The 24,165-nt window shown below is 40.9% G+C and overlaps 1 protein-coding gene and 1 pseudogene across 3 annotated transcripts; both read right to left on the bottom strand.

Annotated features, from left to right (window-relative positions):
- Positions 1-5,739: 5,739 nt before the first annotated feature.
- MARVELD2 (MARVEL domain containing 2) lies at positions 5,740-23,906 on the bottom strand. 3 transcript variants are annotated; one of them, XM_037530087.2, is made up of 7 exons: positions 23,855-23,906; positions 19,202-20,359; positions 17,267-17,302; positions 11,967-12,112; positions 11,563-11,734; positions 7,931-7,981; positions 5,740-7,040 (listed from the first exon to the last, which is right to left on the bottom strand). In XM_037530087.2, the coding sequence occupies exons 2-7, from the start codon at positions 20,342-20,344 to the stop codon at positions 6,918-6,920; spliced, it is 1,671 nt and encodes a 556-aa protein (XP_037385984.1). In that variant the 5' UTR covers positions 20,345-20,359; positions 23,855-23,906; the 3' UTR covers positions 5,740-6,917. The 3 variants fall into 3 exon arrangements, with proteins under 3 accessions (XP_037385984.1, XP_054544115.1, XP_037385985.1); XM_054688140.1 differs by lacking the exon at positions 23,855-23,906 and adding an exon at positions 23,383-23,401; XM_037530088.2 differs by lacking the exon at positions 23,855-23,906 and adding an exon at positions 23,207-23,348.
- LOC119261257 (F-box only protein 16-like) lies at positions 8,615-9,933 on the bottom strand (annotated as a pseudogene).
- Positions 23,907-24,165: the final 259 nt, after the last annotated feature.

Genomic DNA, 24,165 nt, shown 5'->3' with positions numbered 1-24,165 from the left:
AAGCAAAGCATCTGCTTCACACACAAGAGATGCTTGATTAGGTTACAGGGCATGCAGGGGGCACCCCAGAGCCCCTAAACCTGCCTGCTCTAAATGGGTTTTGCCATCTGCCACATCAAGACAAAACATATAAACCTTTAATGGAAAGGAACTTTAATACAATTAGTGTGTAATACAGAAAAGGGGAAGAATATAGTTTCCAAATCAAGTGCCTAAAGTTACCTATCCCTTCTTGGGTAAAAGTCCACCCAAATGGGACTGGCCCAAAGCAAGGCCCAAAAGCCTGCCACAGGTCTAAAGCACCTTCCTGTGGGGACCCACAGAAAATGGTCAGGAATAGCCAGACAAGTCTGGGAGGAAAAGAGCAAAATCAAAGTCAAGATAAAAGCTGCCATTGTTAACCTCCCCACAGGTCTGTCACCCACATCTTTTTCAACTAGTCCAGGACCAAGAAGCAAGAGCAGCTTCTTCACATGAGCCTCCTCCAGGTCTCCTGGCTTTCCATCTTGCTTCCTTCCTCAGTCTCCTCTCTAGCTTCTCCTCCCTGATCAGCTCCACCCTTCCTTGGGCAGGGCAGGGAACCTGGAACCTCCCCCTTTCCTGGGTACCACCCTGTTACAATTCGTGTTCAACTGACATCCCAAAATGTAGATGGGGAGACCCGGTCAGCATTTACCACAGCCTAGATGAGAGCTGCTGAGGTCTGAATGTCACAAAGACCAAGAGGAAATCCTATAGTACAAAAGTGCAGTATCAATTACTCAATATGAGAACAGCAGAAAATCAAGGAACAACCCATGGGGAAACAGTGACACTATGAAAATGACTCATGAAGTATTTCTCACTGACATGTGGCTTGTTGCCAACAGACACCTACCATGACATTCTTGCGGTAGATAATCTCTATATTCTCTGATTTCAAACCTTTAATCCTAAAAGTTTCTAAGAAAATCCTGGATACCACCAGTAATTATTGGTAAGCAACAGACTGTTTCCACCATCTGGGCAGCTGACTCACGTGGTAGGCACTTGACAAATACTTTGGAAGGTAGTTCTGCATAGCTTTGTCCCTTGGTTTAACTTGGGTTTGCCCTTCGGCAATAACAATGCCCAGCACACCCTTGAATATTAACAACACTGGCAAGCTTCCTGATCACTGACAAGATTTAAATAAGGAAGGGCTAATGGGTTTCATAGACTGCTCGCAGTGTTTTTCTCATTTGTCATACACCCTTCAGCCACCTGCCCTGTGCACAAAGAGAATTCAAAGGCATAACTACCAAATAAATAGCATTTAAATAGGCATAAATAATCTTTGGGGTCATTCATTTATAGACTGTTTGAGGACCGTTCATAAGGGAAGAACATGGTTATAATCTGCCATATCGGGAGAGGATTTGGCTCAAAGTCTTACACACACAGTCTTGGGTTCCAAATATGACTCATTAAGCCAACAGTTGTAAGATTGTTGTGTTGCCCGAGCGCTAACTATGTAATGTGCTCCAAAGACACTAGAATATGAGCAGTTCTCAATGTATGAAAGAATTGGCTCCTAAATTTATATGTTGTTTTAATCGGGGAACATACTTTTCTTCAAACATACATAATTGTTAAAAATTGAGGTGTCACCTATGTGCAGTAAGTGTTCAGTGTTTTTTAAGTGTTCAGCTTGATGAATTTTGATGCATGTATATATCTAGATAATCAACAAGATCACGGTTTAGCACCCAGAAAACTCTCTCATGTCTCTTACCACCCAAGTACCATCTCTAAGAGTAAACTCTATTGTGAATTCTACCACCAGAGATTAGATTTTTATTGATTTATAACCAACTCTTATTGATATACAGTTAACATGTTAAGTGCACAAAATGAATTAAACTCAAGGATAGAGTGAAATGTTTAAATATGTATCTATTCATATAACTACTGTCCAGAGCAGTGTAAAGAATATTTCCATACACTGAGAAGCTCCTTAAGACACCTTTCTGTGAATCCTGGCTCTTTCAAAGTAGTCCCTATTCTGAGATTGCTCTGCAGAATGAGTTCGATCCCTGGCCAGAGAGCTGACCCACATGGCACAGCAGACCTCTCTTGCTTTGCCTACTGCTCCCTTCAGCAGTGTATTCGATCCGTCTGCCTGTTCTGTTCCCTGCTCTGTCTCTGGTGAATCCTCTCACCGCCCCCAACCTCCTGCACCTCTGGCCTACACCCCACCTCTTGTATGCATACATAAATAAATCTTAAAAAAAAAAAAAAGAAAATATACAGGGAAGTCTACTTGCTTTTGAATCTCACAAGTTGAAAAGATGACTATAATAGGTTGAGTTGTGTGTCTCTCCTCCCCTACCCCCACAAAAAAAGAAAAGGTATGTTGAAATCCTAACCTCCAGTATATCAGTGTGATCTTATTTGAAAATAAGTCACAAGAGCCATAGGAGGAAGGTGGTGATGGAGTCCCTTAGTACTGTTGCTTCATGTCTTCCTCACCAATAACAGCCCCCAACACCAATTGGAGTGCTCCCACTGAAATGCAGAGTTCACTGAGCTGCAGCTATGTAATTGGAGGTGAAGGTATGCAAGTCAGACCACCCCAAGTTCTCAAAACTTGTCTGATCAAGACGCCCCACTCTCACATGCAGAGAGCATTTTGACCTAAGAGGACTGAAACCTCTTGAGGCTGAGCAGCTTTGTCCTTAGTCTAAATTCTTGACCCTTTCCTGATAGAAGAGATTGTCATGTCCTAAACTTCTGCTGTTTTCCTAATCAGAGAAGCAATCACCGCTTTCCCATTTAAGCCCTAGAAGAATGTAGTTCTAGGGGCTTCTTCCAGTTGAATGCTTATCAGTGAACATATCTTCTCTAAGAATCTCACCTTTACTCTCAGCAACGATAAAGCAACCCCTTCTTGTCTGTCATGTAATGTCCCTTCTGCCCCATCGCTTGATGCCCCAGGCCCATAAACTCAGGATAAATGTCCCAGTTCACTGGATTATTCCTTAGAATTTACAACCATAGGCCTCCCTGGTGGCGCAGGGGTTAAGGTCTCAGCGCTGTCACGCTATCACCACTGCGGCTGCTGCTCCCCTCAGGAGTGTATTTCAGTTAATCTGCCTGTTCTGCTCCCTACTTTGTCTCTGGTGAATCCTCTCACACACCCCCTCCCCGCACCTCTGGCCTACATTCCAGTTCTTGTATGTGTAAATAAATAAAATAAATCTTTTTTTAAAGAAGGAATTTACTACCATGTTAAGTTCTCCACATGTACATTATGAATTTTTGGTCTTTGCTCCTACTAACCTGTCTGATGTTAATTTGTTTTTCTGTCCAGACTCAGAAGAACCTAGTTCAACTGGAAAACTTGCCCCAGTCCCTGACAAATACAACCTTAAAAAAGATGACTAATTTAGTAAAAGACGTCTACCCAGAAGACAGAAGGAGGGGAACACACATAATTTTGCAGTTGTTTTTATGGGTCTTAAAAGATCTGGCTACCAAGTAAAGAAGAGTGGCAGCACCATGACCAGGAGAAAGGGAGCTGCAGTGTCTATGAGCCTGCGGTCACACAAATTCCAAACATCATTTGGACACAGTGATCAGACATGAGACCAGATTAAATTTCTCATTCAGTTTCTCATTTCTCATTCAGTTATGTAAAACAAACTTACTCATTATTACCATTGAGTCTTTAAAGAAATTGTAATGTGTTTATTTAGGATTTAGCTCTGTGTATGGGTATTAATAGAAAGTCTGTTTCAAATCCTATAAAATAATAAAAGTGCTCTTAGCATTTTATATAAAGCTGTATTGTTAAATATGTAATAATCAAAAAAAGTGGGGGGGGGCAGTCTTGGCAAATGTGATTAGTGAAAATGAGTTCAACTAGGGAGGTTGGGTCCCTAATCCCAATATGACTAATGTCTTTATTATGTTGGCCTGAGAGAGGCACAGGTGGAAGCCCAGGAGAGGACAGAGAATTGTGTGATGCCAATATAAGCCTAGGAATGTCAGCCATTACTAGTAAACCCCCAAGGGAGAGGCCAGGGAGGATCCTCTACAAGTTTCAGAGGGATCTTGGCCCTCCCGACACCTTGATTTCAGACTTCCGGCCTCCCAAACAGTGAGAAAATAAATTTCTGTTGTTTCTTTGGACTTCTCAGTTTGTGGTACTTTATTATGGTAGTGAGGACTTAAAAATAAATCACTGCTGTAACGAAAAAAGGAGTTTTATTTTCAGAGGCAAGGGTGAGGGCTAGTGCTGAGAAAGACTAACACAGAAAGACTGACACAGAGAGTTCTGATCAGCTGCTTCCTATTTCCCCCAACTACCTACCCCTTCCAGTTTATATAGAGGGTTGTGAGAAGGAGGTGGGTTACAATGGAAATAATATAACAAAGAATTGTTCCAGAAGCTGACATAAGGTAATTCTCTAACATCCTTGTGGGAAGGATTGTATTGCCTACATTCAGGGGATCTTTATCTCCATGGACAGATGCAATCTGTTTGTGAGCAACACAGGAACTGAGAGATGGAATTTTATCTTACAGAATGTGCTTTTTCTGGGGTCCACATGTGCATCTGATTTTTCCTGTGGTGGCAGCACCATGAGGGGCTTGGAATAATGGTGGGCTAAAACCACAGTGTGTTTCACAGCTTATGACTGAGTCTAGACCTCTACAGGGCCTTTCTCTGTGCCCAAAAGTTGTTGTTTTCCTTTCACAGTAGCCTGAGGAGACTGATACAGTGGACCTGACTTTGAATTCCTGCAAATAATGGGGGTGGAGGAAATAATGAGTCACCTGATTATCATGACCTACAGGTTTTTCAATGACATTCCAGTTTATTTTCTGATAATTGAAAGTATTTTGAAGAACCTGCCCAGTCAACACAAGAATGCTAGGAAAGCAAGCAGTAAAGGGCACAAGACGACAGATAACTGAAATTGAAAATACCTCGGTACTGACATGAACATTTTTAAAAATAAGAGTTATAACACTGTTTTTCACAGATTAACCATTTACAAATATAATAAAATATAGTTTTGCACAGTTAAACATCTTTAACATCTCATTTAAATATTAATCTAACTCTCCAAAGTCTACCCAAATGGCAATATTTCATCTTTTATTTTTAGTAAGTATTGGTGCTCTTCTTAAGTGAAATGTTAACATGGCTCCCCAATATGTAACAGAAGTGAAGCTGTTCTAATTGGGGAGGCTTCCAGAAGGACCCCACACTTTCCCTCTTCAGACTCTCAGGGCCCTAAGAAGTCCGAAAAGCATAGAACTAAAATATTAACAATAAACATGAAATAAGGTCTCACTGAAGAAGGAAAAATAGAAAGTTCATTCAGTAACTAACACTTTTCAAGACTGCCATTCCATATGCGTTTTTGTTTTTTTGGGGTTTTTTTTGGTTTCATCACTTTAGAAAATTCTTTGAAATCTGTTTTAATGGCAGCACATTATATACAGAAATCATATTTCTACACCTGGGAAATTATTTAAAAGAGATGCTGCTGAATATGATCCAATAACAATGATTTTCAAAGGCATTTTTTTTTTTTTTTTAATGCTTTATTTATTTATTTATTTGTTTGTTTGTTTTGTTTATACATGCACTGGGTACAGTCAGAAGCGCGGGAGGGTGAGAGAATTCACCAGAGCCAGAGCAGGGAGCAGAGCAGGCAGAAGGACTGAAGTATACTGCTGAGGGGAGCAGCGGGCGGCAGGAGAGGTCTGCGCGCCATGTGGGACCCTCCTCCAGTGGCCGGGGAGCAGCCGGGGATCGAACCGGCGCCGCAGAGGCTGCGGGCAGCTTCGCAACCCAGTGCTCAACCGCTGCGCCACCGGGGAGGCCCTTCAAAGGCATTTTTTAAGGCAGTTCATTGTTACTACCAATAAAAAGAAAACATTCTCATAAATAAAGCCCAAAGTGTAAATAATTCTTGAGAAGATGAAACATCCCAATATATCAAAGGGAGATTCCAAGTAATTGTAACATTTTGGGGCCTTAGAATGGACTCCCAAATGGGACAGAAAAGGCAATTATTCACACAATCCTTTATTCGATGTGTACAGGAATGGCTGGTCTGTGGGGATATGGAGATGCCTGCACAGCGATACTGATTAACAACAGGGAGGTTGTGGTGGGCCGATGGGGCCAGAACCATGGGGAAGCATCTGATTAAGGGTATGTGTGGTGAGTTATTAACAGTGCAACAAAGTCACGGGATGCACGGCCTTTTGGTGAGCTGGTTGGTCTTCAAAGACCTTTTCTTGAGGCTTGTTCTGGGCAGTTTATTCATTTCACAAACACTTTCACAGATTTCACAAACACTAATGTAGTGCTTCAATGTGCCAGGCTCTGCTCTAAGAGCTACAAATATACTTCATTTAATCTTTAGAACTATAATTAGCCCCATTTTACAGATGAAGAAACAGGCACAGAGAAATTAATGCAACTTGTCTAAGATGTCAAGGTTTACAGATGTTGATTTGGGATTCAAAGAAATGACACCTTTGGCTAGGAAGAGAAATTTGTCCTAAAAAAAAAAAAAATCCTAGGAACTGGCCTGAGTGAAAAAGGAAAAAGCAGCACCAGAACTGACAGTGCACTTGTTTACCACACTGCGAGGGTATGATCCTAAATCACTTTAATTTTAATAAGATAGATAAGCATGAAATTGCACACAGATGAATGCAGGATTCTTTCCATTCTTAGTAAAGGTGCCTTATAAATCTGAATTTTTCTTCTATAATGTTTGAGTAAAATCATACTGTTTTAACCTCACACACTGGTTAAACCAACTAGAAGCTGATTCAGGAAGCAATTGCTTCTCTATCATAGAGACTAAAATAAAAAAGTCAGTAAATAAATATTAAGTTTGATATAAAAAAGTGGTTTCAAGTAAGGTTTAAGAATAACCTTGTATATCCCAATTCATCACTTTGTCATATTCTTGAATTCTTTGTTTTATGTGAGAAAGTTTATTCTTGAGATAATCACAGCGTTCTTTTTTTTCCAGAAATGTGGGGTCCTGGAAATGAAACACAATTATTATTTTAGCTTCTGACTTCCTTACCATAGAACACAGAAATATATGCTTTATCAGTAAAGAATACAAATATATATTAACACCCAAGAAATGACCCTTCATGTAGTCAAAATCTGCCTGATAAGAATAAAGTTCTGCATTTTTTTAGCAGACCTTATTTTTTAGAAATAGTTTTAGCAAAATTGAGGAAAAGTACAGTGTAGACAACTTTATGTGCTTTAGTACTTTAAATACTATAGTTTAGGGCCTCCCCGGCGGCGCAGCGGTTAAGCGTTGGGTTGTGAAGATGCCTGCAGCCTCTGCAGCGCCGGTTCGATCCCCAGCTGCTCCCCGGCCACCAGAGGAGGGTCCCACATGGTGCGCAGACCTCTCCTGCCGCCCGCTGCTCCCCTCAGCAGTGTACTTTGGTCCTTCTGCCTGCTCTGCTCCCCGCTCTGGCTCTGGTGAATTCTCTCACCCTCCCGCACTTCTGACTGTACCCAGTGCTTGTATAAATAAATAAATAAATCTTTAAAATAAATAAATAAATAAATACTATAGTTTAGCAATTTATAAACCATAAAAATGTAAGTAATAAAGTGTAGAAAAGATTAATAAAAGCACTCTCTAGCCTCCACTGATTTGTGTAGTTAAGTTAGAACATATAAAATAATGCAACCTTTTTGAAAGAAATGTGGGTAGAAAGTTTTATGTTGGTGCTCATTTCCCTGGGTTGCTATAGGACACAGCAGAATTATTCAGCTCAGAGGTGAGAAGTCTCCCATGTCCCCCAGTAAGTAGCATTTTAAGAAATAGGAAACAAAAACTTATTTAGCTAAAATAACATAAGGCCTGCCAATGCCACTATTGTACATATATACTGTTTTACTCACATGCTTCTTTTTCTTAAACTCTTCATGGATTCTTGAAATTCTCTCATGTTCCTAAAAATAAAATAATGACACTTGAATAAAAACATTAGCATTTACTCAAATCATCTCTCAAAGAACACTGGAATTAAAATAGAAAACAATTTTTATCTGACTATAATGAAAATCTTCACACACAGTAATTGGGTTCACTGGACAAATATCAGAGGGCTAACTCTGTGCCAGGCCCTGGGATCCAGGGACAAATAGGATGATGAAGTAACATGAAGCCAGAAGCAAATCCCAGCACATGACTTGCCAGCTGTGACCCCAAGCAAATGAATTACCCTAAGACTCAGTTTCCATGTCAATAAAATGGAAATAATAATGGTACTTCCTCATAGGGTTGTGAGAAGGTTCACTTATTTGAAATGATCCTTATAAAGTACCAGGTACATAATAATCACACCAGCTATATTATAAAGTCTCAAAGTCACCCCCTTTGAAAGGTTCCTTTTCAAGTTATTAGAGGTTGGGATTAATGTTCAACTTTTGAAAATGGCTAATACAAGGTATCGTCTAACTTTATCTATAATTTGAATAAATTTAGAGATATTAAAATGTGTAATCTGTTAAGGAATTGAACATTGCATCCCAGGGGACAAGTCACTAGAGCAATATTCTCATTTATCCATGGAAACCTGTGCTTTAGAGATTGTCAGAAATTATAAACCTAAGAAATAAAAAATAAATGTGGTAATTTATTGTTCTAAAAGCATCCCTTGAGAACATTTTCCATCACTTACCTACTTTCTTTCCAATATAATTTTATTCTTTTCTGCTCCTGGCACAGGAATGATAGGGAAACTATGCAGAAGCAGCCAGGATAGCCTTTGTGATAAACCTCACAGTTATTTTTCTCAATTAATAGTTTTCACTGTTCTGTTTTAAGCTTCCCCCTTGGGCTCTGTCCTTCAACTTATTTATTTTTTTAGATTTATTTTTATTTATTTATGCATATAAGAACTGGGGTATAGGCCAGAGGTGGAGGGGTGAGAGGGTTCACCAGAGATAGAGTAGGGAGTAGAACAGGCAGATCTACTGAAATACACTGCTGAGGGGAGCAGTGGGTGAGGCAGGGGAGGTCTGATGTGCCATGTGGGTTAGCTCCTTGGCTGGGATGGAACTAAGGTAGCAGGAGTGATAACATGACAGCTCTAAGATTTAATCCCTATGCCACCAGCGAGGCCCCAACTTATTTTTTTTATCATGTGACTGTTGGCTGAAATCTTGGGTTACTTCATGTCTTTTTTTGCCTTCCTTACCAGGCTTGCTCAAGGGGTCACAGTTGTCCATGTAACTGAAGCGAATGAATATCTATTGGATGCTTCTTTGAGGATCACCAGGGTGGAAGTTCTTCTCCCCTGAGTGATTTCCTCTTTCTTTAAGAGGAAAAGGAATGGAAAGGCAATGAAGGAGACTGCTTTTCCTCTGGAGAACTGTTTGTATCTGGTTGAACATCAGCAATCACAAACCCATCTTTTGGAGGTGCCTTAGGCTTGGTAACATGAAGTTCTTTCACCATTTGAATATAGTGCTTCTTCTACACACCCAGCTCAAGGGGGTGTGTACACTTGTAAAGGGGAGAAACTGATGTCCCAGTGAAGCACAGACATTTCACCAACCACAGCTGATCCAGCTCAGTCAAGTTCTTCCAGTGCCAGATCACCGTGCACTTCGACAAAGACTTCTTGGGTCCAGGAAAGAAAAGATGTATAAAGATAACACCTTTGGAAGCATGGTGATAAAATTCAGAGATTCTGCTGGGATGTCTTCCTGCAGCTTCTGACACAGAATTTCTGCTGGGAAAGGGGACAGGCCAGGATCCTTCTCCTTTGAGAGTCAATCCATTTGTCAAACCATTTCCCAAGCAGAGCTCTTCTTTCTTCAAACACCTGGTCATTCAAAAGCTGATGGTTTAGGGGTGTCCAGGCACTTCTTTGCATTCTGGGACTGTTTATCCTTTTTGTTTTTGTTTTTAAAAAGATTTATTTATTTATGCGTACAAGAACTGGGATACAGGCCAGAGGTGTTGGGGGTGAGAGGATTCACCAGAGACAGAGTGGGGAACAGAACAGGCAGATTGGCGGAAATACACTGCTGAGGGGAGCAGCGGGAAGGTCAGGAAAGGTCTGCTGTGCCATGAGGGTAGCTCCCTGGCCAGGGATAGAACTGGTGCTGCAGTGGCTGCAGATAGCTTCATAAGTTGCATCTTAACCCCCTGCGCCATCAGGGAGGCCCTGTTCATCCTTTTTGGAAATGCAAATGCCATCAAGAGATAACTGGGTATTCTTCTCTAAGGAAAATGACCTCTTTTTGCTCATCTCACTCCTCAAGCCTCAAGCACTGGTGTTGCCATAGTGGCTCTTTCTTTTTTTTTTTTTTAAAGATTTATTTTTATTTATTTATACAATCACTGGGGTACAGTCAGAAGTGCATGAGGGTGAGAGAATTCACCAGAGCCAGAGCGGGGAGCAGAGCAGGCAGAAGGACCGAAGCACACTGCTGAGGGGAGCAGTGGGCAGCAGGAGAGGTCTGCGTGCCATGTGGGACCCTCCTCCCGTGGCCGGGGAGCAGCTGGGGATCGAACCGGCGCTGCAGAGGCTGCGGGCAGCCTCGCAACCCAGCGCTCAACTGCTGCGCCACTGGGGAGGCCCTGGCTCTTTCTTTTAAAATTTTTAATTACAGAATAGATTAAGATATCAACTTTAAAAAGGATAGACTATTACATACAAATGTTCATAAACACATTGATAATAGCCAAAAAAGTGGAAAGAGCCCAAATGTTCGCCAACTGATAAATGGATCAACAAAATGTGGTGTTATTTATACTATGATGGAATACATCACAAAAAGGAAGAAAGTACTGATTCATGCTACCATAGACATGAGCCTTGAAAACATTATGCAGGACACCAAAGGCTACATGTTACATTTATATGACATGTTCAGAAGCATAAATAAATAAAATAAATCCTAAAAAAAAAATATATATCTGATAAAAGTACCATCATTATGAGGCATCCCAATTTCAGATACTAAAATGGGGGAGAGGGGAAAGACAGAACATTATGGAAAATACTGAATTTCCCTCTGACTACCTTGGTTTTCCTCTCTGTCTTACTGATGGCTACCAGCATGTGATAGATGTCCCCAGTGGGTCACCCCAGTTTTTGATCCATTCTCCATCCTTCCCTGCCACGCTCTTTGGGCCTGGAGTGGCAACCACCTGGCTCTCTCTAGAGAATACATGGTTCTTAATGGCTAGCTTACACTCCACCCTTTTGTGAATAAGCCCTTTTTGAATTGTCCAGTTTGAGTGTGCAATCTGTCTCCTATAGGATTCTGACTAAATTAATTTGTATCTTAGGTAAATTTATATCTTATCTAAATAAGAAAATAAAATATTGTTTAATAATTGAAACCAAAAGACATATACAAGCTGAACTGTAAACTTAATTAGCCACCTTGGCCATCACAAATGAGTTCCCTCAACTCAGAATTAGATGGATATGGCTCTTTGCATTTCAAATTAGGCCTGATTTTATCCCTCCTCTAGCTAACAGTGATCCTCCCAGGCAGCTGCAGCCACTGACCTGTTGGTTTTCTGCACGATGCGGCAATCTGCTCATCACGGCGTCCAGCTCATCAAACTTCTTCAAGACGGCTTGAACTTCAGCAGAGAGCTCTTTGTACTCTGAAAACTGGTCTTGGAACACAGCTTTATAGCGTTCTCGTTCATCACTTGTCTGTATTACAGGATATTTTCTGAGGGAAAAAAAATAAACCAAAGTTTAAACGTTTCCATTAAAAAGAACTGAATGGGAAATCAGTTGTTTATTCCTCACTGACTGTATGGTACCTTCAATTCTATGCCTTTTGTAACAAACAACTGTGCAAGCATAAATGATTTTAAGCAGACTTGGAGACAAATAGGAAAATGAAAGGCTCATATGGAATCTTTCGACTTCCACCTTGAAAGATTTAGATTGGTACTTACGCCACATAGTCAGGCATTACAATGGGTTTAGGAATGTGGCCTGGAGGGATGGGTCCACTCAGTAGTTCAGGTTTCATTTTTGGTCTCAAGTCTTTGAAATGAACTTCTTGATCTCTCTGCCTGTCACCATTGGTGGCAATTTCACACTGCAGTTAGGAAGAAAAAGAGGATTTACGTGTAAACAGGCAGAAAGAAAAAAAATTCAAATTCATTCTTAAAAGAAAATGGAGGGAGACCACAGAAGTAAGAAAATGGAAATAGCAAATTAATATTTCACTTCAGAGTTACTCGTTTTATAGTCACAACATTGTTCTGAATGTATTTTTTTTTTAAAAGAGTCATTTTTATTTATTAATGCATACAAGAACTGGGGTGTATGCCAGAAGTGTGGAAGGTGAGAGGATTCACCAGAGACAGAGTGGGGAGCAGAACAGGCAGATTGATTGCTGAGGGGAGCAGTGGGTGAAACAGGAAAGGTCTGTTGCACCATGTGGGTTAGCTTCCAGGCTGAGGGGTGGGGGTAGGGGGGTGGAGTAGTGGTGAGGGGGTGGGTGTGTGGCAGTTGAACTCATGCTGCAGTGGCTGGCAAACTTTAACCCCTGCACCACCAGGGAGGACCTGTTCTTAATGTATTTTTAACAAAGGGAGTCATGAGTTATGGGACTACATAGTAGGCATGCCCTGCAACCCCATCATGTAGGTCAAAGGATAATGATGACATATTAAATTGGGATCCTACATGATTTACTTAGATTTATACACTAGCTAACTGTAAAAGCAAACAAGAATTAAAAATGTAGGTCAAAACTAGAAATTCAGGGCCTCCCTGGTGGCTCAGGTGGTTGAGCGCAGCGCTATGAAGCTGAAATGCCGTTTCGATCCCTGCTGGCCGTGGAGCAACCCACATGGTGGGGCAGACCTCTCCTGTCTTGCCCGCTGCTCCCCTTAGCAGTGTATTTTAATCAGTCTGCCTGTTCTGTTCACCACTCTGTCTCTGGTGAATGCTCTCACCCTCCCACACATCTGGCCTGTATCCCAGTTCTTGTATAAATGAATAAATCTTTAAAAAAAGCAAACAAATGAGAAATCGAGGAATGAAAATGGAACAAGCCTACTTAAATGGAAAATAAAATTATACCAGGACTTGAGATGAATCAATTACAAGTGGCCAGTAGTAGGTTAGAAAGGGAAATGAATTACACTGTTTTTATTACCTTAAAAGGAATGTAAGGAAATCTAGATGAAAAACTCTGGATGTCTGTAACCTATCCCAGAGTTTCTAAGCTGTGTTTCCCTCAAGAGGATTATGAGAATCTGGCATGCAGTGGGCCTCCCTGGTAGTACAGTGGGTTAAGACACAACCTATGAAGTAATCTGCAGCCTCTGCAGCACAAGTTTGATTCCCGCCCAGGGAGCTACCCACATAGCACAGCAGACCTCTTCTGTCTCGCCCACTGCTCCCCTCAGCAGTGTATTTCAGTCAGTCTGGCTGTTTTGCTCCCCACTCTGTCTCTGGTGAATCCTCTTACCCCCCACACCTCTGGCCTGTACCCCAGTTCTTGTATGCATAAATAAATCTTAAAAAAAAAAGAATCTTGCATGAGGGAAACAATGGTGTAAATCACATGATTTCTAAACCAGGGCATTACTAGAGGTAATTTTGGTTATAAAAAGAGAAAAAGTTCCTTTCAAAAGGCGGGGGAAGACAAAAAGATGCAAAGGTTCTGGACTTGGTCCTTATTCTGCCTTTGTACTTCAGTGTGGAGTCTTATATGGTGCCATCATAAATAAAACTGCCTTGATTTTCCTGTCATAAAAAAAAAAAAAAAGATAGAGGAGAAAAGAACCTAAGATAAAACATCTCAGAGAGGAAATATGGGGAGGACAGGTCCTAAGAGTTAAATAGCCCACAAATGGGAAGTAGGAGTGGAAGGCCCGGGAAGCCACTCTCGAAAAGGCAGGCTAACACGTATGCTCAGCTTTGGTGATGCAATTAGGCAGCGTCCAGAGTCCCAACCAAGCTGATAAAGCTGGTGAATGCCCAGAAAGAGTTTTCCATTTTATACACAAATAAGTAAGGCACAGACAGCTTAAGTACATTCTCCAAAGTTCACAGCGAGGAGGTAGAAAATTCAAGATTAAAACCTAGATATTTTTGGCTCATTGATACTTTAAGTGAATAATAAGAGGGAACCTGTTTACTTAAATGTATACGGCTCATATCCTAAAGTTTCCTGAAGTTAGAGGCACCAGAAAGGAGGTTGTGATGGGCAGCACAGGCCACGCTGGGCAGCTAGAGGAAAGTCAGTTGCTGATTCATTAGAATGAAAAGCTCCCCTCCACTGACCGCAGAGTCTTCAATAGATGCTGGCTGAATTAACTTGCTGAACTAAACACAAAGTTGCTTGGAGGGGTCCCTACTTCTTTGAAAACAAAAGCCAGAACAGGATTAAATCCTTACTCTCTGCCTTGCCAAGCAGCTTTTAAAATCTTTTATTTCCTGACTTCCCCATCTCTGAGGCTGCCTTTGAGGTTTGGCTTAACATTAGCTCTTTCTAAAACCACCAGCTCTTAACTCACCAAATAGCACGCCCCACATATTTAGTGTGGAGGCTGCTAACCAGCCCTAGGGGAAGGTTATGAAAAGGAGAAGCTCACACTGGCAAAGCTAAGTGGAATGGAAACCAGATCACATCCATGCAGGAAGCATGCCTAGCCACTGGGCCCAAATAGCAAGAATGGGGGGTTGGGGGGGGAACAGAATACCCTGACAAAAAGAGATTAAACAAGAGTATACATTCTGAAGTTAGTATCCTGTTATGTTCTCCCCTGTTTAGAATTTCTTCATCCTAATGAAAGCTTCTATGTTGAATCTTGAAAATGAACATGATACTAAACATCAGGAGAAGTTTTTGGCTTACTTAAATGAGTTTCTATTTCATAGCATCTCTCTTTAACTTCTAAATATTTAACTATAAATTTCCACAAGACTGCTAAGGAGCTGCTATGAAGCATGTCTATACTCTAGAACTCAGAAGTAGCTGAGAGGATCAAGTTCAGATTTCCTGGTCGAAATTATGAATTCTGCCCTCTGTGAGTCATATTGGGCAGAAGAGTCCATAATGAGTTTTTTCCCTCAGGGATAACATTTTTCAAGCAGGAAATATTTATTTTCCTTCCTATTTCTTTTTTCTAATTTTTTCTATTTCTTTTTTCTATTTCTTCCTACTTCTAACAAAAATTAGTCTTGTCAGCAAGTATCAGAAAAGCTTTATTGTGAAGCAACAGAAAGTAAATTAAACAATGGGGTAAATAATACTATGGATAAAATTACTAAGTTTTTCAAATTAAAAATGGGCTGAATTTATTACAACATGAAATAAGAAAGGATAACCTACTATGTCGTTCCAAACAAGGGGCAGGAAATTTAAGTTCAGAGAGGTTAAGTAAATCCCCCAGGATGACAAGGCTGGTAGTACTCAAACTCAAATTTGCCTGAATCCAAAGTTAATTTTTTCTTTATTGCATTGTACTGCTTCTCCTGTGGTAGGTAATCTGGCAATTCTTCCCTGTCATGGAATAGTAAGGAAGCAGGTAACACTCATTCCTAATGAGAAGTTAGAGGTCCCACTTTTTCTATAAGGCTTCTCATTCCTAAGCACAGTGGAGATAATTCAATGAATGAATGAATGATACTGATGAATATATCAGCCAGGATTCCTTCCACAGATTGTTCATCTACTTTAGAAATACACTTCATAATTATTTTAGCATGAACAAGACATTTTTAATTGTCACTATAGAGAATAAAGTTTAAAAGTACGTCATAAAAGGTATTTCTAAAATGTGTGCACTTTAGAAAGGACTTGTACAAACTAGCAACCTAATGGAAAAACTGGACAGGACAGACAGTTAAGAGAGAAGGAAATGCAAACATAACATAAAAAATGCTCAACCTCACTCCTGGTAAGAGAAATGTGAATTATAACTTCATAAGATACTGTTTCTCATGTATTGTCTGAGAGATGCCAACAAATTTCCTAGGACACTGTGTTGGTCAGGGTGCGAGGAACCTTGCTATGCTGCTGAGAGTGGAAACAGAACAAATCTGGAGTCAAAAATAAAATGCATACCCACAAACAAACAAACAAAATAAATAAAATGCGCACCCTTTTTGATCCAGAAATTCACTTTTCAGAATTTATCTTTCAGGTGTAATTGTACATATATGGAAGGAAGTACATTCAAATATATATGTGCAGTTATTCACTGTAAGTGTTTTCAATAGTGAAAGATTAGAAACAACCAACATGTTCATTTATGTTAAATAAATTCAGCTGCATGTATACAATGTAATAATATGCAGCTGTAGAAGAATGAAAAAGTTCTTTATGCACTAATAAGGCAACATCTTACAAATGGATGGTTAAGCTAAAAAAAAAACAAAGGATATGACTGTATGGCATGCTAACATTTCTGTGACGAGGGGAGTAAAGTGATTTTATATATATAAATAAAATTTTATATATATATAAAACATTTATATATATATATATATAAACATTTCTGAAAAGAAACACAAGACACAGGTAACACCTGTTGCCTCCATGCAGAACTGGGAGCCAAGGTACAGTTATTTGAGACCCTTTGGGTTTTGAACCAGGTGAGTACACTCTCTTTTCAAAGAAACAAAACCAAAGCTTGGATTCCCCACTTCTTGCTTAGAAATAATGTTTAATCTCTTCAAAAAGAACTTTTCAATGAGGTAAAATTATGATTTTTTGAGTTATTTATTTACTTATGTCTAAATAATAATAGCATCTCATTTAATCCTCTCAGCAAGCCTGTGGGGTAGAAATTACTCCAGTTTTACAGATGAAGACACCAAGACACAGAAAGTTAGTCTATTACCACATAGCAGAGTAGAAATTTCACTCTTGAAACAACAAAATTTGACATCTGAAAACAAAGTAAGAAGGATTGAAAAGAAAGGCAAAAAGAAAGAGACTAAAGAAAGTTTGGGAAAAATCACTTTCACTTAAAAAAATTAAAATTTAGACATATAAGGAGAACCCTATATTAATTTGCATAATATTTCATTTAACAAACTTAAAGGAAGTCATAGATAGCCTTGTCTAATTTGCTCATTTTAGTACTAGGAAAAAGCTTAAAGTCCTATTATGAACCCAGTTTAGTAGATAGATACACTTTCACAGACAAATAATCTACTTTGTAGGTAACTATACAATAAAGAAAAGTATTAACAAATCTAGAGTTAACTATGATAACTTTACTCTTACCATTTTTCTTTTGGATGACAATGATGTCTCACTTATCTGCAACAAAAAAAGGTAAAATTAAGAAGAATTTTCAACAGAGTGTGAAGCTATTTTGCAAATATTTTCATCCATTTGTTTTTATGGTCCCCAATAACACAGAGCCTGATTCTCTATTTCCTGGATGTTTTCCCCACCCTTTGGGTGACATTTCTATCGCTCTGTGGAGAGCCAGAGGAGGAAGGTAAGTGTCATTCCCTGTTAGCCAGGAGCAGAGAGCAGAGCCAGAAATTAGGGGTGGTAGAGACACTAGGTGAGTTGTTCTGAATTATCTAGAAATTTTATTTAATCTTGGCTCCTATTACCTTTCACAATTCAAGAATTTGGGATGATTACACTATAAAATTAATAGAAAAGTCACAGGCCATTGCATTTTCTAACTTTTAGGAAATTATAGCAACATACAAACAAAGCACAACCTCCCATATCAAAGGTGAGGTTATCAGTCATTATAAAAAGTCTTACAGAAGCAAACTCCTGTTTTGAGAAATCAAAAGGAAGTAAACATTATATTGATAATTACAGTCATATTCATAACATGAAGGAAATGACATTAAGAATTCTGTTGTAACTAAAGTTAGACAAAATGATGAAGTGTGTGTTTTACTATCTGAGTTTTATAATGATTAGAATTTAAAGTTCTTCTTATGTAAGGATGTAAATTTAAGAAAAACAGCAGAAAAATACTTTGCGGCAGGAAATTACAGGTTATGTTGAAACTTGTTGAGGTTCTCTTATAATGCTCAAGGTATTTGTTATACAATTTGTTACGTATAAGATTCATTCAAAAGATTAAAAACAAAAATATATAGTTCACTGAGTAAAGGAATAGGTTACTGAGTAAAGGACAGAATTTCATTTTCATTTATAGTTTAACCCAATATCCACCATGTACTATTAAACAGTACCTAGGAAATCTTTGGAAAAGTGGGAAAAGAAAAATGCATGGAACAGTTAACTTAATATTAAGAAAACATTTAAGGTAATACTGATTTTTTCAGTGATACTCAAAGTTCTACTACACATTCCTCACAAGAGAAAGCAAAACATTAATTATTTCATGGCATGATGAAACTAGCTAAGCATACTCTTAACATCTTTGCTACCATTCAGGTAAGAGAACTATTTTATTTTTCAAGTAAAATAATTTTTAATAGGGCTTTTATATAATCATATCCTCCAGGTGTTGTTATTGTAGTTGTTGTTGTTAATTATCCTTTCTTCCTTCTCCTATCCCTCTCCTCTCCTTATACTTAATTAGTAAAACCCTAGAAATAAAAACAAGGGCAGGGCTCCCATTCTAATTTTGGAACACTCATCTCCCCAAAATAAGGATGAAGCATTAGAATGCCTAGGCATGCTTTCAAGGAGTAGGTTCATCACAACTCCACCTTTCCATCTTAAAATAAGTTAAACGTGGTTCACCATACATACTCTTACTTGGCTTTATTTAACTTGCTGGAAGAAAGTGGTGCTCATTGTAACAAATCAAAAATACACTTTCTCCTGTAACTGAAAAATTATGTTTGCCTAATTGTTTTAACTAAAGAATCAAGATTGTTCTCAAATTTACTTCAGTCATGAGAGATTTGAATTATTCCCCTTTGCAGAAATCCAGTAACTGCGTATCCCCCTTAAGCATCAGACAAAATAATGCAGCTAAAAAGCTACGTATGACATCACACGCCTGGTGTCTACTCGCCATGTTACACAACATGACATAACAGAGTGAGTGATCCCAGTCAAAGCAGGTCAGCTACTGAGTTAGGACTTTAGAATTTAGAAGTTCAGCTTAAAAAAAAAAAAAAAAAAAAAAGATTTCTAGGAAATCTTTGCTTTGAAAACTATATATATTTAGTAAGGGAATAAATATCAGACAAAACCTGCAAAATCCCATACCTCCTGTTGTTCCATGTACTCCCTGTGTCTTCGGGCTGCCTCATGCCTCCACAACTTCAGGCAAACCAAAGCGCTGATGAGATAGACAATCATGGTGACAAATAGAAAGATCATCGCCGCTATCTGTCCTCCTTCCACCCGGCAGAACAATGCATTCACTGGGGTATTAAATAATGGATAGTAGCAGAGTCCACCCCGGTTGGTGTCATTCACATAGACTATGGCTGCAGCCATATACAAAATAAACAAGGCAATGTTAATTCCAAATTCGGTGAGGGGCCACCAATTAGAGTCCAGAAGAATCGTCCGATAATACATGGACATGCCAAGAACTAGAAGAATAATGGTGGTGATCCAAGCTAATCCTGCAACCACAAGTACAAAAGGGGTTTTGGGGCCACTGTAGTAATAGCCACCATACATACTGCCCATACCATTGCCTCCCATGCCATAGGACGGTGAATATCCAAACAAGTTATACCACTCGCTGTCTTTGTGAATGTAAGCGGTGACACAAGCAAAGACACCAGCCCCCAAAAGCAGCTCCACCACACCCAGAATTCTCAGCAGTCCTGCCCACGACTTCATGTAGGAATACTTCAGGTTATACTCCTCCACCTTCTCACTGTATGTTCGGGCCGTTTGTGTGTGTCGGTCTAGAGATCCATAGGCATCCTGGGGAAACATGGCATCAGTCTCTTTCCTGGAAGTAAAGGCTCCTTCTGATTCTCCATAAGGATCTTTGCAAGAGTTGGGAGAACGGTGGTTTGTTCTTGCTGGAGAGGCAGGAGGCGAACATTTCACTCCATCGGAGATGTATCTGATGTCAGACACTGACTTATCCCATTTTGGGTCCTTTTTTTTCCCTCTAAAGAAGTTCTTCCAGGATTCAGGGACAAAGCGCCTTACAGGTTTGAGATCTGGTGCTATGGCTGGCTCCTCTGTGTCACTTGAGTAGAAGACTGGGCCAAATGGTGGCTGTAATGGGAGAGGGGGCGGTGGCAACGGATCAGCGCTCACAGCCAGCTCACTGTCATGAAGAGTCTGGAGGGTTCTTATGGTGCCATCTTGATAGGGCAAGTCCTGTGGGACCTCGTCATAATGCCTGTCCCAATTCCTGGATCTTCCGTCATTTGACGACATTTGTGATTTTCACACCTGTAGCCAAGAACAGAGTCATCACTTACGACTGATCACTTAGTACTGATTTTATCCCTTTGTAGCAAATGATCATATTCAGGAAACCAGTGCGATGTTCATTATTTTGACATATGAAATAACATAAACATGTATACTTTAAATATATGTAACAGTTATGTTAGTCAGGGATACAGTCAACATTCTCTGTGATTTTAAGGGCAGTTAAAATTTTAAATCTCAGTACTCAATGAAAACATGAATAAGTTTGATTTACCTATGCACCCTATAAACAACAAGACGTAAAGAACAAAGATAAAACTAATAAGAATACAGCATACAAGTACAAGTAGAGTCCCAAAGCACAGTCCTTTCCTCAAACATCTAAATCAAAATATTTAAGAGTTTGAGCAAACCAGCATTTGATGGGTCAGCAAATACTCTTCCTTTTCATGAACTCATCTACTTTGGAATGGCATGGGAGAAAGTCTGTTAAACACAGGGAGTGGCAGCTCTCCTCCCTGCCCGCCTGTGAGGATGCAGGTGTCTCTCTCTTTTCCTTTCTTCTTTTTCTATTTACCTTTTGAAATGTAAAAACAAACAGGGAGTGAAGAGCACCTATCCTCCCTATATCAGGCAAGTCAGCTTGGGGGAGTAGCTTTCTCTACTCTAAAATATTAACACTTGATACTAGGCTTTAAAAATTAAATTTCAGAGAAAAAAAAGTCACCCAAGATTTAAGAGTTCCAGGAAGTTCAACACAGAGCAGCAGCAATGACCATAGAGATCACTCTCTTCACAGCAATTACTTAAAGGAGATTTGCTGTTACCCTGAAAGACTTAAAGTATCTTAGAAGCAGTTTGAGTCACCTGCGAAACAAAGCAAGAGAAAGCACTTTTACAAGACCTATTGATTTCCTTGATGAAATCACACATATACAAAAAAAAGAAACCATTTGTTAATGTAACTACTAGATTTGAGGCACACTGAATATCCCCCTGCAAATTCCTTATACTTATGGAAGACTCACTGGGCACATGGCATTTACTTGGCACTATGAATGTCTCACGATTAAAATGAATCATTTTAGGAGCCTCCCTGGTGGCGCAACCTATGAAGCTAACCGCAGCCACTGCAGCACGAGTTCGATCCCTGGCCGAGGAGAAACCCACATGGTGCAGCAGACCTCTCCTGACTCGCCCACTGCTCCCCTCAGCAGTGTATTTCAGTCAATCTGCCTGTTCTGTTCCCCACTCTGTCTCTGGTGAATCCTCTCACCCTCCACACCTCTGACCTGTACCCCAGGTCTTGTATGCATAAAAATAAATCTTTAAAAAAATAAAATGAACCATTCTAGTTTTGTGGTGTTGAACAATTTAGAAATTTCAAAGACTTTGTTTTATTTACTTTGTAAAATGGAGACCTGTCATTCAACAAATATTCACAGAGCAACTGCCATGCACCAGGACACTCTGGACATTGTTGTTAGTCCACTCAGGAAACAAGTGAACAAAGCTGACTGCAATCCTTGCCTCCATGGATGTGTGTGTGTGTGTGTATGTGTGTGTGTAGGTGAAAGAGAGGGGAAGTGAAATACATTGGATGTTAAGGCAGAGTTAAAAAGAGTTGATAAAAGAGTGCATGGAGGGGAGAGTATTACAATTTTAGAGACCAGGGAAGTCTTCCTAGACAATTTGACACCTACGTATAGAAAATGAAGGAGGTGGAGGAGGAAGGCAGGTATGGGGTGGGGGTGGGGGGATGCATCCAGGCAGATGGAACACCTAGTACTAAAGCCTTAAGGCAGGAGTGCCTGACACCTCAGATAAGATTAAGGGACTAAGGGAGGAAGGACAATGAGGCAGCAGCACAGGGAGTGGGAGTGGGAATGGTAGAAGCGAGGTCTTCTGAACCACTATGGTCTTGAAAACCATTAGAATGGATTTTGGCTTTTCCTGGGACTGAGATGAGAAGTCCTTGGAGGACTGAAGAGAGAAGTGAAAGTGACACAATCTGACTTGCTTGTATGGACTCACTCTGGATGCTGTGCTGAGTCTACTCTAGGAGACAAGGGGAAAAATTGGGAGAGGAACCACGGGGGTAGAAGACAGTGAAGATATCACATTCTAGATAATTAAAAAATTTTACCAGAGAAATTTTCAGACATAAGAAGTGGGAAAAACAGATTACTTAGAAGCCAATTCCAGGCATCAGATCATTCAATCTACATTTCTCCACCCCTCCAGTTTAACCCTGGGGAGAAGCAGCCCTAGAATTTGAGATCCCTATTAGAAATGCGGCTGGAGATGTGAAGCAGGGGGTCTACGCACAGAAGGGTGGGTATGAGCACAGACTATACAGCTGCCCAGGAATGGGGGGAGGTGGAAAAGAGGTCTAGATTCCAGGGTCTTCTAACTGGGTGTTACAATTTTAGAGAATTAACTGTGATAGTCCCAACATAAGAGCTTTCAAAATGATAGCGATTAGCAGTTCTTTTTGTAGCTTATCTCTTCAGCTGTTGTCTAAAAAGTTTAAATCCTAAAAGTGCATAGTAGATAGCTCTTGAAATACATTTTCTTAAGTAGAAGGAAAAGCACAACAAATACCTTTAGCAATACTTAGATACTACCCCTCAATATTTATGATATAATTTACAGGATACTCCTTTGCTTAACTGACAAAAGTCTGCTTCACAGTAATGGATTTAACTCATCTTCACTTGTAAATAGTGGCTTATTTGAATTAGACCCTCTTATCAAAGTTTAAATAAAAAGCAAGAACATTATACATTTTTAGAATTGTGGAGTAGCGATGCATGAGATTTTAGACGGTAAATGTTGGTTAAATATCCGGAGACCCCTTTATACCTGTCAAGGCGTCCTGAGAGTCTACTGAGAGTCAGCATGCTGGGGCAGACTGGGTCTCAGTTTTGCTCCAGCCCCCTCACCCGCCCCTGACTCTGCTGCCAACACCTGTCTCGGAAAGCGACCGCGGCGGGAGGGAAACTGTTCTCCCGGCGGTCACAGGAATGGAGTTCAGTCACCTTTCCACGAACACACCCCCGCTCCAGCGGGCTTAGAACGACTCTCGGATTCCAGGGGGCTGGGAAAGCCCCATCGGATTCAACCACCCCGAGGGATACTGGGGGTCTCCCCCCAGCCCCCGGCACCCATCTCATCGCTTGCGGGGCCCCGCCACCCCGGAGCGTGCTCCGCCTTCGCGTTTCAGACCGAAAAGCCGCTCACTTTCCGGCATTCCGGCCCGGAGCGGCCGGAACCAAGTCGCCAGCGGCGCGGGCCGGGGCGCCCAGGTGGCCCGCGCCCGGAAGCACGGCGGCGTCGCGGCGCCCCCGTCGGCCGCAGGAGGCGAGGCCCTCCGCCCGCCCCGCTCCCGCCGGCGCCTCGGCCGCACGCCCCGCGTTGGGTCCGGCCCGGGCTGAGCGGCGAGCGGCCCCCTTTTCTCCCCCGCGCACCTGCTCCCGGGGCGCCGGGCCCCACCCCTCCGGCCCCACTCACCTGCGCGACCGCCGGGGAGAGCGCGCACGCCGCCCGCGGCACTGAAACTGGGATCGAGCTGCGGGGCGGGGCCCGGCCAAGCTCTGCCCCGCCCGGCTTTGTCAAGCCTGGGTTCCCCGTGGGGCCCCGAAGGGTCGGTGACTGCCTCCCAGCACCTCCCAGCAATGGTGGCTGACCAGGCTCTCCACGCAGTTTTGGAATGGTAGTTAGGGTACAGTTCCTACGGAAAATTGCCACTGAAACGTTGCCTTCTCTGTTACTTGTAAAGTTTAATTCTGAATGAGGAAGACTGGAGTGCTGTACCCAATGTC

Source organism: Talpa occidentalis, unplaced genomic scaffold (genome assembly GCF_014898055.3).
Source record: "Talpa occidentalis isolate TD23 unplaced genomic scaffold, MPIMG_talOcc4v2.1 talOcc4.6, whole genome shotgun sequence".
NCBI lineage: Eukaryota > Metazoa > Chordata > Mammalia > Eulipotyphla > Talpidae > Talpa > Talpa occidentalis.
Note: the sequence above shows the minus strand (reverse complement) of the source record. Positions and strands in the feature narration are given on the sequence as shown.

Bases quoted from the DNA above. Each gene is read 5' to 3' on its own strand.
- MARVELD2 (XM_037530087.2), bottom strand. From the start codon at position 20,344: ATGTCGTCAAATGACGGAAGATCCAGGAATTGGGACAGGCATTATGAC. The intron at 17,303-19,201 runs GTATGGGATTTT...TTTTTGTTGCAG, and splicing joins AGTACATGGAACAACAGGAG to ATAAGTGAGACATCATTGTC. The intron at 7,041-7,930 runs GTGAGTAAAACA...TTTCATTTCCAG, and splicing joins AGTTTAAGAAAAAGAAGCAT to GACCCCACATTTCTGGAAAA.